We start from the raw sequence: 20,724 nt of genomic DNA on the forward strand, positions 1-20,724 counted from the left end.
ATACTCTAAATTTTCCCAAAACTACGTCTTTTCGAAAAAAATACTCAAAATTTCAATTTATACAATATGGGTATCAAACGATCGGGATTTTTTCATACATTTCGAATGTAACAACAACATTTTTAGAAAATACTCAAAATTTTCACAAAACTACGTATTTTCGAATAAAATAGTCAAAATTTCCGTTTTTACATTGTGGGTGTCGAACGATCGGGATTTTTTCATACATTTCGAATGTAATAACAATATTTTTTGAAAATATTCAAAATTTTCACAAAACTACGTATTTCCGAAAAAATACTCAAAATTTCCGTTTTTACAATGTGGGTATCAAACGATCGGGATTTTTTCAAACATTTTTTTCGAAAATACGTAGTATTGTGAAAATTTTGAGTATTTTCAAAAAATGTTGTTATTACATTCGAAATGTATGAAAAAATCCCGATTGTTTGATACCAACATTGTAAAAACGGAAATTTCGTGTATTTTTCCGGAAATACGTAGTTTTGTGAAAATTTTGAGTATTTTCAAAAAATATTGTTATTACATTCGAAATGTGTGAAAAAATCTAGATCGTTCGATACCCACATTGTTTAAACGGAAATTTTGAGAATTTTATTCTAAAATACGTAGTTTTGTGAAAATTTTGAGTTTTTTTTCTAAAAATGTTGTTATTACATTCGAAATGTATGAAAAAATCCCGATCGTTTTATACCCATATTGTAAAAATTGAAATTTTGAGTATTTTTTGCGAAAAGACGTAGATTTGTGAAAATTTTGAATATTTTTAAAAAAAATCGAAATGTTTGAAAAAATCCCGATCGTTTGATACCCACATTGTAAAAACGGAAATTTTGATTATTTTTTCGGAAATACGTAGTTTTGTGAAAATTTGGAGTATTTTCAAAAAATATTGTTATTACATTCGAAATGTATGAAAAAAACCCGATCGTTTGATACCCACATTGGAATAACGGAAATTTTGAGTATTTTTTTTTCGAAAAAACGTAGTTTTGTGAAAATTTGGAGTATTTTCTAAATAAGTTGTTATTACATCCGAAATGTATGAAAAAACCTGATCATTCGATACCCATATTGCAATAACAATATATTTTTGGATTCTTTAGAGAGAAAAAAAAATCATTTTCGAAATACAGAAAAAATACGTATTTTTGAGAAAATTTTCATGAAATAATAATTTTAATGGATAACTGACATCATCCCGATTTAAAAACACTATAATTTTTTGATGTTTGCATGATTTTTCATACGATTAAAGCCAATGTCTCCCATATAGCCAAAAACCCATAAGCTCTGTGCTTCAGTTAAGCACTGGGCCGTGCTTAACCGAGGCAGCTGAACGGTGCAAAACCGGGGCAGTGCAAAACCGAGGCGTGCAAAACTGAGGCATGACTGTATCATTTTTGTTATAGCTGGCAAAAAATCATGTAATAAGTTGGAAATGTAGAAATATCATAAGGATGTAGTATAAACAGTCAGTTTCAAGAAATTGCATGCAAAATATGTCTTTTCTAACAATTTTTGATCAGAATTTTAAAATTAAAATGACATGTTGTGCTTCGAATCCCGGACACTGATAAAAGTTGATTCGAAATCCGGACACTTTTGCTTCGAATTCCGGTCACTCGATTTTACTTATGAATCGCACAAATTTGGACTGAAATGTTAGTGAATGGCATTCTTTAGGTCTCAAATAAGCTGTTAACATCAAAACAATCGATAGTTTATATAAAAATTTGCTAGAATTTAAGGAAATCGAAACCATAAATTTCTGCTTTGCCTTCCCGGTGCTTCGAACGCCTATGAAATATTTCAAGTGAAATGTTTCGCATTTTTTGTAAACTTCTAATTTTATTGTATTTAATTGTTTTGGCATTAATTACAGCGTTCAAACAAACTTTAAATGAAAGTTGATGTTGGAATTCATCAAATAACACAGTTTTGACATTCATAATGCGAACTTATGTCCAAATAATTGATAAAACAAGATAAAGTGTCCGGGTTTCGAAGCGTCCGGGAATTCGAATCATGACGTTATTTACTTTTTAATCTTGAATTGAACTGTAATATTTAAAGGATAAAAAAAAATATTATTTTATAATTGAAATAAAATTCTATAACAAATGAATACCTAATTGATGTGTGTTTTTTTTTAAATTTAAAGGGAATATTTAATTTTTGGAATCACCAAATGATCCTAAAATAAGAAAAGTGTGATTGCAGTTAGGCAAGGGAAATTTTGTTAAATAAACTTGTCTCCCAATTAAAAATTGTCAATAAAATAGATGGGTGGTAAAAGAAATATTTATGCAAAAAATATTATTTAATTCAATTGATTTTTAACATTGTATTTTGAGTTTTGGAATCACTGATTGGAAATACCTGTAGTACTCCGGATTTTTTTTCGAATGGTTTATTGATATTTTGTTTTGTTTTACAGTAGCATGTAAATAATGTAAATGTGTTTTTATTGACAAAAACAACATATTTTCAAAATACTTTGAAATGTTGAGTGAAAATAGAAGTGTAATCAACTGAAAATAATTGCATTATCCTACAACTGAAAATAATTGCATTTTCCTACATTTATTGTACTTTAAGCACGATTGGGCTCGTTGAAATAATTTGAATATTATATAAATTTCCAGGTACAGTTCGACAAAAAGTTTGGTTTGGTTTTTTCTCGAGAAAATTATTTTTTGAAAATTGATGATAGTTTTTAATGTGCTAGGTAAATTCCGTGTAATAACAATTTGACTACCATTTTTTTTAAAGGTAACATAAAAAAATAAACATCCAAACTCGGTTTGTTCAAGAATTTATGACTATTGGGCCTTACAAAATTGTTTTCATCGTAAAAATCAGCCCTTTTCTGGATTTTTTTTTATTTTCAGATCGAAAAATCACTTAGACTACAAATAGCTTTTATTATTATTTTTTAATTGCGTCATGTTTTATTTTTGGTTGTTTCAATTTGTTCGTTTACAACTCTTATTTTTGAATGTAAAGGTATAATTTCTAGAATGTAACTTAAAAGCCTTTTATGCTTACACTCAGAGGCTGGTTCTGGTTGGTGTGTTGAGCCCACATTTCAAATATGAGCTTGATTGGACGTGGCTCCGAATTTGAGGTTAGAGCTACATTGGCTTTGATCGACCTGTTTTCACAGCGTCGAGTTGGTCGTGCGGGTTGGGGCGCGGACCTAGTAAGCTAGATTTAACTATCGCCAGTTTGATATTTTTTTGAGATTACAGTTATTTTTTCCTAGCGTCTGCCAGATGTAAATTAACACATTATTAGAGGTAAAATTAAAGCTTTTTTCTGACATAAAAGATGTACCCCTTATTAGATGTAATTTTACCATGATTTTTTTACTGTGTAGACAGGCAAAAAGTTATGATAAGAGGTGATAGGATAAGCCAGAAACTTTCAGAAACAAACATTAACTAAACAAGATAAATGCAAATTAAAATACGGCGAAAATAAACTATTTACAGGATATACCAAGTAATCTCAAATACGGAGCCACGTCCAATCAAGCTCATATTTGAAATGTGGGCTCAACACACCAACCAGAACCAGCCTCTGAGTGTAAGCATAAAAGGCTTTTAAGTTACATTCTAGAAATTATACCTTTACATTCAAAAATAAGAGTTGTAAACGAACAAATTGAAACAACCAAAAATAAAACATGACGCAATAAAAAAATAATAAAAAAAGCTATTTGTAGACTGAGTGATTTTTCGAGCTGAAAATTAAAAAAAATCCAGAAAAGGGCTGATTTCTAAGATGAAAACAATTTTGTAAGGCCCAATAGTCATAAATTCTTGAACAAACCGAGTTTGGATGTTTATTTTTTTATGTTACCTTTAAAAAAATAGTAGTCAAATTGTTATTACACGGAATTTACCTAGCACATTAAAAACTATCATCAATTTTCAAAAAAAAAAATTTCTCGAGAAAAAACCAAACCAAACTTTTTGTCGAACATGAAAATTTATATAATATTCAAATTATTTCAACGAGCTCAATCGTGCTAAAAGTACAAAAAATGTAGGAAAATGCAATTATTTTCAGTTGATTTCAGTTGTCTGATATCCAAGTTATGGCGATATTTCTATTTTGCCAATATATTTTTGAAAAAAAAAAGGAAATGTGTGCTCACCTTAAAACTAATAGCTCGTCTTGATATAAAATATATCTCAACAGTCTTCTCGTTCTTCCTGTTTCGCACCGGTATGATAACAAGCCTCCAAGGTTACCCGAACCTGCTAGGTGATCTCATCGTCTCCATCCAAAAACACAGCCTCACCTTCCTTCCCCCACAAGACCCGAGTCACCGCCCAAACTCGTCTTCGCCTAGAGCGCAGATCGTTAGAGAGAAGAGATGTTTCATTTATGTGTGCTTTTTTTTATTTCTTTTCCCATTTCCAGCCACACGACACGGCTAAATCCAACAAACCCGAGGGGGAAAGCACCAGCAGTGATCATCCGCCAAGGGGACAAGACTGTCGCTGCACCATTTGAAGGACTTGGACCCCAACCGCAGCTCGCGAGAATGTTCAATTATAGGCCGGCTGTGACAACCGGCAGCAGAAAAGCCGGCAGCAGCCGCAATAGCCGCAGTTGAAGTGTTGAAGGCATCTGGGGGCCGGGGGACGGACGACGACGTTCCGGAATCCGTAACTCTACGACAAACCCGCGAGGAGTATTGTCGGAGAGCGACATCAGTTCACAGTTGGTGCATGGTTGAAGAGAACAGCGACATCGTGCAGTGCAGTTATACAAGAAGAAGTGTGTGCAGGTCGTTCCAAATCGAGATCAAACTAGTTTCTTACGTGTATTTTGATAATCCGCCAAACGCGCGGACCAGAGAGAAGCAAAAAAACCCAAGCATTGATTGGAGTGAGAGTGCATTTGGACGTGATCCGAATTTTGCATTAGCTAATAGAGGAAAAGTAGTGGCGCAAACAAATCCATAAATCTAGTGCAACGCTTGCAAGTGTGGGGCTCTCTCGAAAGGATATCTAAAAGCGCAAAAAAGGAGTACTTGTGAAAAGGAATAGCCCGCTAGTGAGTCAGTGAGAGAGAAGGTGTGTGCTGGTGGCTTCTGTCCGGAGTCCTTGCGTCCCCGGAATATGGATAGAAGCGTAGATTCCATCGGTAGTTGTTCGCTCGACGTAGATGCTGATTCGACGGATTTCTCAGGTGAGCAGTGTGGAACTATGGGAGACGGATTAAACGAAGCGAAAAATGGCACATAAATCAACGGTCGTTTTGGGTCGACGGATTTGGCGTGCGGGGTTAGGATTGGCGGTGCGTGTTGATTTGATTTTTAGCTTTGGGTTGAAACTTTCTATTTTATGTCAAATCGTTTGAGCAAAACATCGTTTTTGATTCAGGTGTCATGATAGTTTTCAAAGCATTTTTGGCTCAAATGCTTGTTATATATGTAACAAGATTAGGAGCAAGATGCAACCGATTTAGGTGCGAAACAATTGGAATATTTCTGCCGTTTTGATTTTTGTAGTAAAACCTTCAAAATTGGCCCGAAAAATCAGGAAGCAAAAAAATATATATATCTCAAAAAACTTCAAAATTTCGATGGAGGTATGCGTCATATTAACTGAAATTAATATGAAATGGAATTTCCTGAGTTTAAAATCAAATTTAGCATGTTTGAGATCGATTGAAAATATTTATTTATTTTTTAATTCCGATGTACAGTACCGTCCATTTTTTTCTCGAGACTCAAATATTTTGAAAAATAATGGTTTCAAAACAACTAGGCAGTTGTAAAACCCATTTCAAAACACTTTTTTCATTGAAATTATAATACCATGACTTGCAATTTCAATTTTTATAAAGTCCAGACTCTTTTATCCGAAGGCTTTGACAAAATTTCACTTCGGAAATTCGAAATTTTATAGGCAATCAACCATTCAAATTTGACTAAAATGGGTTAGCAGAACTCGAATTTGATGTTAAAATTAAGAAAATCAAAAAAATATGATTTTTTTGGATAATCGAATTTTGGATATTTGAAACTTCGGATAATCAAGTCTGGACTGTTTTTTTTATTTAATTTTTGACTTTGGCCAGAGTTAAGGGACATAATTTTTTTTTTCAAAATTTTTTTTATATGTTTTGGGGGACTAAAATGACAAATTTTTTGCTATAGTATAGGATGGTGCCTGGTATCGGAGAAATTATTTTTTGAAGAAGCAATGATTTTGGAAAAGTCATACAAAATTTAAAATTTTTTGATGCAAAATCAAATCTGCAATCAAATGATAAATGATAAATCAAATGATTTTTTTTATAAAGTGCGCTATTTTCAATCTGGATCAATATGGATTAAAATTAACAAAAAATGTTAATATTTTGGTAGTTCAAAAATATTTTAAAGGAATTTTGTTTTCTTAGACTTTGTTGATTGGACAGCATTTTGCTGAGGTACAGCCTCAACAAAAAATAGCTCTCTTAGTTTCTCTTTTTTCAAATTGTTCGATGTTAAAAAATAAAATCCAGAGTTTTTTTTTTCAAGGGTTCTATAAGTTATTGTGTTCCATATGTTTATAGAACCTATTAAAAAAAACTCTAAAAATGTTTGGGAAATTTGCTGTTCATCAAAATACATCGATAATTAGGCTAGGTTAGGCTTGATTAAATTTTCGATTGAATTGCTAATTTTGCATCATTTTTTTTTAATTTGTGTGACAATGTTTAATATTTTACAACATTCGTATTAAGTTTCAACAATTCTTGTAACAGATTTTTCACCATGTTATGTTTTTTAAGAACAAACATTTTTTAAACAAAATGTTTGTAAAATTAAATCACAGTGTCAGAGGAAAAACAGTTAAATATGGAAATCTCTATATAATATCCGAATAAATAAAAAATACTTCAAAATATTAGATCTCTCTAAATTTTGAAAATTATTATGACAAAATTTTAATAGATTTTGTTCAGCTCTTGGCTGTTTTGAATGTTTGTTGCTAAGTACGTAATTGTTTCACTATTGACATGAACAAATTTGAACATCCAGAAAAATGTTTTATTTTTTAAATTTGGGAGACCGGGTCAAATATAAAATATCCCGGGTTTCGGAAATTTCTGGTTTTCTGAAATCGACGCACTGAGACATTTCGAAAATTAAAATTTGGTTAGAAAAGGCATATTTTCACAAACGAATATGTCTAAAGTTCATAATTAGCACATTTGGAAGAATGACAAACATCTGATTTAGGTTAGGTTATGTGATTTATGTTTTCGAAAGAATCCACAAGTTGTAAACCACTCATCCATAAACAAATACTGTCCGACATCATCGACGTTTACACCATCCACTCGCTTGCCAGTCCAAAAAGAAAAACACCTCCAATCGCTTCGCAACAAATCAACCGTCAGAACATCCAAAATTCTACCTTCTAATAGCGCGTAGGTTGCGGGCTCCAAAAATAGCGATTCCGCGTGTCACGTTTCAACCGAATAAGCGGATATTTGTTTTATTTTGCGTTCTTTGTCGCCGAATCGTCGTTGTTTACCTGAGGTTGCAATTCTCGGCCGGCTTCTTTTTTTTTTACTTTCAATGTCTCCGGGTTTCGCACTCGGACACCCCCAAGCTATGTGCGGCCTTCTCGTGCGGGGGACCCCTCAAAAGAGTGTGATTTTATGATCTCATTCGAGTCAATTTCAAGGGGTATTTTTTTTTTCTCCCACTAATAAGTAAAGCACTTTTACTCGGCTGTCAAAAATCTTGTTGGGTGGACACCACGAGTATAAGGTTGGTCCATAGTGGGATTCGTTCACGAGCTAAAGCAATTTGACGGATTTGTCAAGGTTTTAATTTGGATTTTATTTCTGCTAGCTTGAACGATCAAGCTGCGTGGGTGTTACTTTATGATAGATCATTCCAGCGGTGGAGGATTTTCACCTGGCCGAGTCTATTAGGACTGATGATTCAATCTGTTTCGTGTTATTTGTTTCGATTTGTTATTTTTTAAATGTGCATAAACTTTGCATTAATCAACCTCTCAAACTGAACTGGGGATGTTCTGGATTGTTTGTCTAAAACGGGTTCCATCACATATCTTTGTTTTGATTGTTTTTCTATACGCAAACGCATAATACAGAGAGTTCCCTACAAAAGGCCATCGCTTATCTTATCATCTTTCTACCACAACAACAACGACGACGATACAGAATCAACTTATAAATATTGATGCCAGTGGTTCATTCAAGTTTCCTGTTTTGCGTAGCAACGACGACAGCATTCCAACGCGTGTGGTCAATGTGCGACTGTCATCTATGTTCAGTTGGACATGGAATGTTGAACAAAAATGTAAGAGTAAAACACAGGGATGCCCGAAATTCACACCTTTGGAATATCTTGCATAGACAAACACTTTGCACAACGTGCCTGCAGTAAAGTATAACAAACCAATATTAACAAGAATTTTAGAGGTTTGGTGTCAAAGGAACTTTTGTTCAGTATGAAGTTCTACGAAATTCTGGAATTATAGTAAATTGTAGAGTCAATATCCAAACTGCATATTTTTATGAGTCCTTCAAATACTTGCACCTATCCCCTTATAAGGCGAATCTCCATAAACTCCATTCTGCTAATCTCCCTCTTGAGCCCACGAAACATGCCCTTTCAACGACCACTTTATCACCGCCAAAGGCCAAACCTTGTCCCGATTGTGAGTGGCCCTCCTTAAGTGCGGCCACACTCTCTGCAACAATCTTGCCCTCTTGCACTCTCGCTCTCTCTCTGTTTCTCGTCAATAAATCAGCAGCAAATCTGCGAATCATCTCGTTGCAGCATCCAAGTGCACTCTTCAACACCATCGCATTGAATTCGACTGACTGACCAACTCATTTGCATCTCATATGCATTTCACAAACACTGACTTCGATGCACCGTCTGGACTCACGGTGCGTTCAAGTTGTTGTTGTTGAAAATTGCGTCATGACTGAGTGGACATGCCAGCCAGTCGCTGCTGGTTTCGTAGAATAATGCACACGATTGATTAACACACAGACTCGATTTTTTTTCCACACACTTGCATTTCGGTGTTGTTGTTACACTGTTTGCTCGATATAATTGTAGTTGTTGTTTGTACTTAGCTTATACGATTTGTTTGCACTCGGCCGGCTATGGTTGAACGAGTTTTGTGTCCAACATCAACAGCACCTCGTGTGTAATGTGCGTTGCACTTAGTTGGTACTACTACACAAGATTTTTTAGCTTAGGTGTAAACAACCTGCTTTCAGCAGAGCTATAAAGTAAACCTATTTTCGTCACCATTTTATCTGCAACATAAAAAAATCAAGCACTTTTCAAAGGTTTTAAAATTCTGATATATTAAAAGATCATTATAAAAATAGGTAATTTCCCCCTATTACACCCCCTTGAGCTGTCAGAGACGTTGTTGGCGGCAGCTAGTTGTAGCGTTTATAGTCAGATCAGCCAGTCAGCAGCAGCGGGTGACGACTAGTGCATTTTGGTAGGTTTTTTTTTGTATCGTTCTAAAGAGCGCGTGGTTTGATCATGCGTTGGTTGATCGCTCGTTCCTTGTATGGTACGTAGAGGTGGCGTACGGGGGGTCCACAAATTGACGAGGTTGAATTTGGTTATGTCATTAATCAAATTAGTAAGGGGACAGATTTGTGAAATTTTCAGGTAATTTTTGTTGTTGAGTTTTCTGGTGGATTTGATTTTAATTCAAATTATTGTTTAATTTGGCAAAATTGGAAGTTTAAGTTGGAGTTTAAACATAATTTAAAAAAAAACGTATTAAATACAAGGGAATGATGGAACGAGAGGAATCACAAATCCGCATAAATAATTTCAAGATTGTTCAGGTGTAAACCGAAAACGCGATCAAAAATTAAAGTGGACGAATAAGGCTCTTAACTGCTTATTTAATTGTCGGTGTACAGGACGCCGCACTTTTTAATCATTTTCTGGCGTACATTAAATTTTGCAGCCCAAAATCAGTTGTTGAATTGAAAAAATTAAGTTATTTTTCAAATTTTCTTTTTTTGGCTTGTGTCCACCTACGTCAAAGACCAAGATTGTTTACTTTTTACTCTTTGGTCTGACAGATTTGGTCTGACAGCTTTATCATGGATTTTGGTCTGGTCTAGGCGAGGGATAGGAAACAACACCCTCCTGATTAAATATGAGAAGATAACTTGGTTCAACCTCCAGATAGCCCACGTGTTACCGTCTGAGAGCATCAATCCAAAAATTTGAGTTAAAATCTCACCTAATAAAATCATCCTCGTTTTTGTTTATATTCAATGATCAAATTTCTAATTCCAATATTTTTGATTTTTTTTTATCGATTTGGTGTCTTGGGATAAGTTTGAGATATTGATCATTTGGCAGTGCGCCATTTTTTTTTTAAAAACCATCATTTTTGAAAAAGATATAAAAAAAGTCGAAAAATATATATTAACTTTGTTTTCAAATGGAAAATCAAATTTGCAATTGATAAGTACGTTACATAAATTTCGATACGTACACCGATTTCAAGTTTTAGCCACCTGTGAATTTTTCAACTGCTTTTTTTCGAAAAGATCAGGTATTTTTCTTTAAATTTGTTTTAAAGACATTGAAGATTGGACTACTGGTTGCTGAAATACAGTATTTGAAAAAAGCAATAAAAAATGAGGTTCTCTCTACACGGAGAAAAATGAGTTCCTAAAATCGTGAACAAGCGTTCATGAAATTCCGAACCACGAACAAAGTGTTCAAATTAGATGGAACATTTTTGAAAAAACATACCTTGCAATTTAAACACTTTGTTCGTGATTTCGAATTTCATGAACGCTTGTTCACGATTTTGGGAACTCATTTTTCTTCGTGTACAATACCAAAATTACATCAAATTCCGATTTTTAATGTCAATAAATGAAATTATGAACTTTGACAAATTTGTGCCATAGGCCCATAGCTGACATTTGTTGTCATTTCAAACATATCTAATCATGAGATTTTTCCGAAATATTTTTTTTGCTCATTTAATTTATTTGTGTGATAGGTCCATGAAAAAATGGGGTATTTTTTTAGAGTGTAACTATTATTTTCTAAAATCTTCTAAGCAATAATTACAACTTTGCGGAAGTAACCAATTGGTCAGAAAATCCCGTCTCAATATACATTTTTTTGAATATTTAAATAGGCTTTTTGTATGGAAGGTTACCGTAGATGTCTAAAGACTTGTATGGACGAACTAATAATTCAAATACAAATCTAAAAATACCAAAAATAGCTAGCCGAAGTCTCAGAGAATTGCTCTTCTGTATTCAAACCGTAGCTTTTTTGCTTACAAATAGCTCATTTATTTTTATTCTAACCATCTTGTTTGTTCCAAACTATGGTATTTTTTTTCATCCACAAATTACAAAAAAAACAGGCATTTTGAGCCTGTTTCTACCCATGATAACAAATTGATCACAAGTTTGGATTTTGGAGATTTTTATTGACTAGCTAGTGATGCAATATGACATCGTGATCATAGAAAATGTACTCTTAAAGCTTATAGCCAACTTGAAAATATAGCATAAAACGTTGTTCGAAGTCTTATAGAATTGCTGAGAAATACAAAACACACAGTTTAAATTATAAAGTTAATGGTAAATCTGATTTTTTATTAAAAATAAAAATTTGTTTATAGGACCTAATCAAAAAAAATGTCTAGACATGTCTTATGTATATTAATGCAATCGTTTGTTTGAATATGTAATTTTCTTCTTTGGAATACCAATTTCCGAGAATTCTCTCAATTCCCTTGTTTTGTTGTCGTTGGGAAATTCCATTCTATTCCATTCCAGTCACTTTCACAGTTACGTTCGATCCCTTACCACTTCTTTCAGTTAGGTAATCGATATTCCGCGTGCGTGCGCATCGAAATAAGCCTTCCCTCCCCAATTGGCTTTTGTAATTAGCTGCCCAAGCCGATCATCAGCCATGCACACAGACCATGGATCAATTGCATACCTCTGGCTGCCGTTCGGTCTGTAAACATCGCCTTTCCAATTGCTGCTGCTGCGAGAATCGGTAATCCATCCATCCACACGCGGCTTCTCCAAAAATTTACGTGTTTCTGCAACCTTAAACCGCCTTTACCTGAGCTAAGCCGGCTGGGAGAGAGGGTAAAGCTATCTTGTTAGAGAGCCCCTCGACGATCCGACCTGACTCAACGGACGACGAGACGGCGAGGAGGTCGCAGCACATATATGGGATTAACTTTGTTGTATTGGCGCTTGAAGTGATGGCTTGACTGTGTTGTTGAAGTTTTGAGGGGGGGTCAACTGGGGTCGGGTGGACCTTTTAATCTGGGATAATCGAGCCACAGGTTCAGAGTGTTGTTAAAAGTTCATACGGACATCTTTGAATATGAACCTGTACCTTCAACTTGGTTGACTCGAAGTTCGATAGTCCAGAATACTTTGAATAGCCCAGAACATCCCAAAAACGCTACCGTAAGGTATATTAGTATGATCACTTTCTACCTCGTATTACTCCAAGCATACCCATCGAGCCCGCTGCAGCCCCTCTCCGCTGTGCAGCGATGTGAATGTAAGTTACGGGACCGCGAGAGGTGCCCACGTTCTCTCACTTCTGGACACTCGCCGCGCGCACACACTTAGAGCCCAAGCCATTCACATCCATCCATGGCGATCCATTCAGCCGGAGCCCAGTCGTTCGTCAATACCGCCCGCGAATAGCTGTGCGTAGGTTGTCGGCAGGGTAGTCTCGTTTTGGACCTTCGACACAGGTCGGTTAGTTCGCGATTAGTGGTCCGGTGATCTAGATGAGCTGCGGTTGATCGCTGCGAAGATCGCACTGTTCTGGGTCATTTTGGGGGAGGCGGTTGAAAGCACTGGGGCTGAAGAAGAGATTTCCGTTGAACTTCGCGAGTGTATGTGTTGGTGAGTGAGGAATACCTCTCGGTTATGAGATTGGAATTTGACGTGAGTTGCCGTTTTCTGCGGATGTACAAAGTAACCGTTCAGCACAAACCTCGCAAAAGTGAAGCGAATTTCGCACGGTCGAGCGGAAGCTGTGCGCTGACCGACCACGTGCAGATTTGAAGGGTTCGCAGTGATCTGGAAGTTTCATATGCGGGGTTGAAGAAGTGACGCAGAAATTAAAGTGAGAGTTGTGTCCCCAGAAGGGAGAGCGTTGTGTGAATTTCTCAAAGGAATTTTCGGATGAATCATCGTCGGTGTTGAGCAGAAGCAACGTCACTGTCGCAGCAGCGTCAGATGTGACTAATCAAATTGTTTGGATTCTGCGTACCACTGCTGACCCGTTGAATTGCGTAGCTGCAGATTACCACTTCTAGCAAGCTGTGAGGTGGCAATTTATCGAAGCAGCGGCAATTTTAGAAAATTAAAAAGTGCAGTTAACTGAGAAAAGTTTCGTAAAGTTGAAGTTCCGTTTGTCGAGGTGATGACGCGCTAGTTGGGGTAAAATATTCGATTGAATTATTTATGAGAATTGGTAAAGTTTACTTTTTTTCTGGTGCGGCGGATTAGTGGAGCAGCGGAGGGGAAAGTGCCCGGGGTTAGTGTTATTGTTTTCTTTACAAAGTGGTGTGCGGAGGCTGTTGCTGGCTGGGAAGAGGAGTGGCAGTGATTTAGAGGTGCGTTCTTTCGTGGTTAAGTGCAGTTATTTGGAGGAAAGAGTGGAGGTGGATTATTGGATCACGGGGGCAGCAATTGCAATAAATTTTAGGTTTAGTCGAGATAAAGTAGGGCTTTCGTTTGGGGAGTGAGAGTGTGCTGCGTTAGTGATATGTTTTATGGATTAACTTTTGGTTTTTGTGTTCTGGAGTTCGATTTTGAACAAGTTGTAGTTCAGAAAGTGGTTTGTTATCTTGTTGATTAAAGGTCATGTACACTAAGTCTTTGTCATTAAATTTTTGAGGTTTAATATTATCAAACGAAATGCATTTTTATAAAATCTATTCCAATAATATTAATATATGTTAATATTGATAAAATCGTTAAAGATAAATCAGTATTTTACGAGTTCATCATCAGTTGGTGCCTGTTCGGAAAGATATGTTTTTTTTAAATAAATAAATAAATAAATAGAGTGAATATTTTAAATAAAGAACAGAATCAAAGTTATAATTTTTGTCAACTTGAAATTTTATGAAAATTGAAAATTTATGGATTTTTGGCCAAAAATTGCAAATAGTGCGTCCATTCCGGGAATTCTCGGGATTTGTTCCAAAACCGGGAATTCCCGAATCCCGTATTTTTTTCAATATTCTGTCCCGGGAATTCCGAAATAAAAAAATTAAACAAATTTTGGTTTGGAAATTCAGATTTTGTTGTGAAATTAGATGATAAGTTTAATACTTATTAATCGATAACCATTGAAATTTGTATTCGGCATATCGATGCCTCAGTGCTCTCTTGTACTAAGCTTGCTGGTTTGCCTATCTAGTTAGCACAAGAGATCACAGAGGCATCGATGTATCAGCATTTATTTGGCTTATTAGGAACAAAAATTAATTTTTTTTTACAGATCCGCAAAATGCCTAGCACATTAAATATTGTCAATTTAATTTTATATATTTCTAAAAAGACTGGGTATAATATTTACGTATATTTATGATTTCAAATTTGATAAAAAAATATCATATATCAAAATAGTGGTGACATTGGCTCCGGAAGTTAAGATTGGGTTACACAAAAATGCAGGATTTTGTTTTCCAAAGCACAACAAAATCAAAAAAAAATTCTTTTAATCCGTCTAAAAACTGCTGTTTTTGTTATGATTGAAGTGTAGATTATCTCTAATTAAAAGTATTGAGCTAATTCTATTATTTTAAGCTTGAAAAAAACATAATAGATATAATGAAAACAAAGATTTTATGATTGTTTCACAAATTTCCCGGAATCCTGGGGATACCCGGGATTTAAAAAATATTTTTTTTCGTTTCTCGGGAAATGTAAACCCCGTGAAAATTGGATGGACACTAGCGTGGCTCACGGATATATGAAAAAGACAAAAGTGTTCAATTTCGAACGCCTCGACCGGAATTTTGTAGCATTATAGCCCCAGAAGCTAGCCTGAAATTTTGAGCGCATTTGGTTAATGTTTAGTTGTTCCACTCTTGACCTGAAGTTATAAAGAAATTTTAATAAATTTAATTTATTTATTTTCAACTTTTTAACTCTGCTTCGAGAAAGTTTTCCTATGCCCTATGATTTTTTCTCAAAATAGAGGTTTCTTATAGGTTTTGATCCGGGGAACAACTTTGTAGAACATCACAAAGCGCTAGGAATTAATCCCGGAAAGATACAGGCAAATTTTTAGAGCACGTTAATTTTTTTTCCGTACTCCAAAAAATATCCTGTATCTTTTCGGGATCAATTCCTAGCGCTTTGCGATGTTCTACGAAGTTGTTCCACGGATCAAAACCTATAAGAAACCTGAAAATAGGAAAATTTGGTTGGGTTTTAGGAAACTTTCTTTAAGAAGAGGTTAAAAGTGAAAATTTCCCATTGTAAATTTTTAGAAGTTCCATACTAACTTCAGGTCAATGGTGGAAGTACTAAACCTTAACCAAATACGCTCAAAATTTAAGGCTATGTTCTGGGGCTATATTGCTACAAAATTCCGGTCGAGGCGTTCGAAATTGAATACTTTTGTCTTTTTCATATATCCGTGAGCCACGCTAATGGACACCCTAGAAAACTGACCTTTTTTTTATTTTTCAGGTGACAAACAGTTTAAAAAATATTTGAAATTACTTTATTGATTAATGAGAGTTGAACCAGCTGCCGGATGAAAACACAATAATAAAGATTTTTTTTTTAATTTTCACGATGTTCAGAAATTTAATTTTCACGAATCGCGAATTACGTTTAAATAGTCGGTAAAATCTTAAGTTAACAATAATACAAGAACTTTTAAGGTTATTTAATAATTATCTTGAATGAGCTACTGATTATCGTCATTTTTAATGTTAAAATATGAAACATTTTTAAAATTTTTCGATCTTTCGAAAGCAATATTTTCAAAAAAAATAAATCTAGACTAACATTTCAAAAGGGCCAAACATTCAAAATTACGCCCTTTTGAAATGTTAGTTTTGATTAATCATAACTGAAAATATTGCTTTCGAATAGATCGGTAAATTTCACGAATGTTTCATATTTTAACATTGAAAATCGGACCATTAGTTGCTGAGATATCGACGTTAGAAAATGGTGGGTTGTTTGGGTGAGACTTAGAAAACATCAATTTTCCGGTTTTTAAACCTTAGCATGGTATATCTCAGCAACTAACGGTCGTATCAACAAAGTTCAAAAAAGCAAAATATAGAGAATTTTCTAAGCCTTTAAATATTTTTTTCAAAATTGGGCAAACACGGGCACTAATTTAAAAAAAAAATGAATAACTGCGACTATTTTCAAAAAAGTTATCTAAAAATGGCTATAACTTGCAATTTATCAAAATTTCACTTAACTACTTTTTGATTGCACGATACAAATACGATTTTACATCGAAAAATGATGTTGAAAAATTTTTGCGACCAATATTTCGATTTTTTGCCCGTCCTGGAATTTTCTGAAAAGTTGGCATGTTTGTGTTTTTTTTTGCAGATCAGTGCATGTCAGTATGTCAGTGTTTATTTTTGCAAATTAAGTTTTTGTGACAAAAAGTGAAATTAAACATCACCAAAAAAAATTTTACCGTGTATCATTTTTTTCAGCCTACAACTTTGCCGAAGACACCAAATCGATCAAAAAATTCCTTCAAAAGTTACTAATTTTTTAATTTTCATATATCATTTTTGTATGGACAGCTGCCAAATTTGCATGGAAAATTATATGGACAATTAATGATGCAAAATGGCTTCTTTGGGCATACCGAAGGCACCAAAAAGTTTCAGACAGATTAAAAAATACAAAAATTAAAATTAAAGAAAAAATACCGATTTTGTAGAGAACTGCTCTGGTATTAATTAGTTTGCTTCTTGCTTGAAAATAAAAGAAAACTTGTTTTTATTTTAGTTGCTCAATTATTTCACTTTTAAAACTAAAAATTTCTCACTTAAATTTCAATTAATTAAAAAAACAATGTTTTTTTTTTAAGTTCAACACACATATTTTCAAAGGTTTTGTTCAATCCGTAAAACATTTTTTGGAAAAGGAGCATCAAAAAATAAACTGCATTTTTTTTAAAATTGTATCCAAAATTTCATGCAGGCGCTTGTTAACTGATTTATATACGATTTCTAATCTTGTACAATTTTATTATGTTAAAATAAAAGCGGCCAAAAGTCAAAAAATATTTTCTTACGTTTTTTTAGGTGGTACGTAGTTACACTCAAAACCTCATTGTTCCTGTTTGTTTTTCTTTCAGAGGAATATTAAAAAAAAAACTTATAGGTCATACCTGTACACTGTTTGGACAAAATCAATTGAACATTTTGTGATCTACTCGAAATAAAATTTGATCGGCATTATTTGATATGATATGATCCCGACTAGGTACTTCCTGTTTAAAAAATCACTTTGCTTTATAAAATTAACCCTCTACAACCCAACCCCGCCTTTAGACGGGCTTCGATTTAAAAAATCTGCAAAAATCCATTTTTCAAACAATTTTTGATCTTTAAAAAGCATTGAAAAGAAGAAATCTTAAAATTTTAGAAAATTTATGGGTTGGAAGTTTTACTTGTTTTATGTGACTTTGCCAATGTTTTTAAAAATGTCATTTTTTTAGAGGTCAACTTTGGCAGTGTTTTTTACTAACATTTCTTATATTTTAAGTAAAAAGAACTATGCAATTTTAAAAAAATATTTAATTTTAGTTATTTTGGCTGTGGCATTAATTATTCGCTAATCCACCGCAATACGGCGAGTCCAAGGACGTTCCCTCGAAGCAATCCTGCCCCAAAACAATCAATTCTAGAAATCCTTCACCGTGGCACTGGCCATAAGACGAGGTCCTCACGCGAGCAACCTTCCCTACCCTCACCCACTTCCACGTGGTCACGGTCAACGCCGGGACAAAGAAACATGCTGGCTGGCCCAAGGCAAGGTACCGTAAGCCGCCGTGCGGTGCCAAGCAAATCGCGAAATTTACGATTGTAAGGTTGACCTTTACCCCGGGAGCAAGAAAAAAAAACTGGGAGGATTATGTGGGGCGGACTCCGGTGGGTAGTCACGGAGGTGTGCCTCCCTCCAGCAGCGGCGGAGGTTCGTTAGTTTTATTATGCTACACCCGGGGACACGGAATGCGGGACGGGAACCGGCAAAGTGCACAAGCGGGCAGGCAGAAACGAACGGCACTGATCCAATTCAATGCCTTGGCGTGGCAAATTTTGCCAATTGCTTCTTATTTTTATTGGAGTTACTGCGCGCGCCTCTGTTGTGGTTGTTTGAAGTAGGCAGGCCCCCCCTTTGCCGATTCCTACCGGGGGTAATTGAGTTCTCTCGGGGGGCACTCCGGTTGTGTGGTGGAACTCAGAAGAAAGAAACCGTAAACGAAAGAGAGCTGGGAAGGCCAAGTTGAAGCAAGAAAAAACGAGCAAGATTGAATCTGGTTGCTGCCGTTCCATATACAACACGGAAAATTATAATTAAGAACAGGTGGTTCATAAAACATAGCGCACACACTAGAGAAATGTTTGGTTGGTTCTGCTAGAGCGGGCTTGAATGGGACAAAAAAATTCCAAATGATTAACGACCACCTTTCTTCTCCCCTTTGTTTTGCAGACACATCAGGAGAGTTAAACTTTCTCACGCCCAACTCGGCCAAGGACATCCAGCGAGAGTTCACCGCCGGCATCAAGGAGCGCTGTAAGATCCCCGTGATCAACTGTCAGGCCGTAACGACCGTGCTGGATCCGGTAACGGGAAATATTAGCACCGTGCTAACGACGACGTCCCCGCAGGCGGCGGACACGGCCACGACGGAGGCCACCGCGGACGGGGCTCTGCCCAACAAAAAACCAAGCTATCTGAACTTGGCCTGCTGCGTGAATGGCTACTCGAACCTGACGACGTATGACTCGAAGCTGCGGCAGGACATCAACAAGTCACGGGAAGTTTCGCCGAGCCGGCCGATCATTGCCACGCTGCACTACAACCGGTCGTCAGACGGTGGCAACTTTCAGCTGACCGCACCCACGCTCAGCTACATTAGTATGAACAACAGCATCAACAACAATCTAAGCAACGGAACAAGAATGGTGAACGGACGCAACGGGGCTCCGGTCAACGGCACCGCCGGTCAGGATGTGACGGACAATGTCTCGGTCAACGCCGCGGCTGCCATGTTCAATGGGAACGGCTTTGGCGGCGGAGGTCTCCGAACCAAGGTGATCTCATCGCAGTCCCAAATCAGCAGCGTCCGCGAGAGCGAACGGGTCGTGAAGAAAAGCTTCATCCAGCAGCGCGTCGAAAAGCTATACGGTAACGCGGAAGGTGTCGTCATTAATAAGCAGATCTACAGCAACAATAGCAGCGCCACCAACGAGCGGAAATATCTCAACAATATCGCCAACGAGAATGTCGCAAGCAACAAAAACTGCTACACAACCCCGGCCAGCGTGGTCCACCACCTCAACGGAAATGGCACTACAAACGGCAGCGCAACAAACAACGGTGGCCTGGGCGGGGGCGTTGTGACAAAGGAGAATCTCGACGTAAACGGTAAGGAATTCGGCGGGGATCCCGATATGGAGGCGCTGCCCGTGATGCGACACTTGCGGCCCGAGTTCCGTGCCCAGTTGCAGATGTACTCGCCGAAGAAAGTGCCCAAGACGTCGCCCGGGCGGTTTTCGAATGGCAGCTCGGCGGGAAGCCTGAATGGAGTGGGAGCGAACAACAACAATCACATCGCGTCCAACGGGGACCTCAGGTGAGTGGTTTTGTTTGTTTGGTTGCGACACTGGGTAGATACAGATGTTCGCATGGGGCTACCATGTTGAGACTTTGTTGATCTTTTGAATTAAAGTTTATTTATTGTTTTTTTTTTAATAGGAAATCATTTCTTGAGCGGTTACTGCCTTTAATAAAAAAATTCAGGCTAAATACGGAGCTCGCAACGAATGCTATCAAGAAAAGCCTTAAATTCTTTAAAATCTTCCAAATCATAAAAATCTTAAAAGTCTTAAAAACCTTAAAAATCTTGAAAATCTTAACAATCTTAAAAATCTTAAAAATCTTAAAAATCTTAAAACTCTTATAAATCTTATAAATCTTAAAAAATTTAAAAATCTTAAAAATCTTAAAAATCTTAAAAATCTTAAAAATCTTAAAAATCTTAAAAATTTTAAAAATCTTAAAAATCTTAAAAATCTTAAAAATCTTAAAAATCTTAAAAATCTTAAAAATCTTAAAAATCTTAAAAATCTTAAAAATCTTAAAAATCTTAAAAATCTTAAAAATCTTAAAAATCATAAAAATCTTAAAAATCTTAAAAATCTTAAAAATCTTAAAAATCTTAAAAATCTTAAAAATCTTAAAAATCTTAAAAATCTTAAAAATCTTAAAAATCTTAAAAATCTTAAAAATCTTAAAAATCTTAAAAATCTTAAAAATCTTAAAAATCTTAAAAATCTTAAAAATCTTAAAAATCTTAAAAATCTTAAAAATCTTAAAAATATTAAAAATCTTAAAAATCTTAAAAATCTTAAAAATCTTAAA

General features: G+C 35.6%; 1 protein-coding gene across 1 annotated transcript in view; it reads left to right on the top strand.

Moving 5' to 3' along the window:
- The window catches only part of LOC120419381 (serine-rich adhesin for platelets), a 62,431-nt gene that overhangs the window by 31,340 nt on the left and 10,367 nt on the right, over window positions 1–20,724 (top strand). The window contains exons 3-4 of the mRNA XM_039582052.2: window positions 4,456–5,229; window positions 18,790–19,936. Of these exons, the coding sequence (XP_039437986.1) occupies window positions 5,160–5,229; window positions 18,790–19,936 (1,217 nt within the window). The 5' untranslated portion in view covers window positions 4,456–5,159. The remainder of the gene's footprint in view (window positions 1–4,455; window positions 5,230–18,789; window positions 19,937–20,724) is intronic.

This window comes from Culex pipiens, chromosome 2, assembly GCF_016801865.2.
Source record: "Culex pipiens pallens isolate TS chromosome 2, TS_CPP_V2, whole genome shotgun sequence".
Taxonomy (NCBI): Eukaryota; Metazoa; Arthropoda; class Insecta; order Diptera; family Culicidae; genus Culex; species Culex pipiens.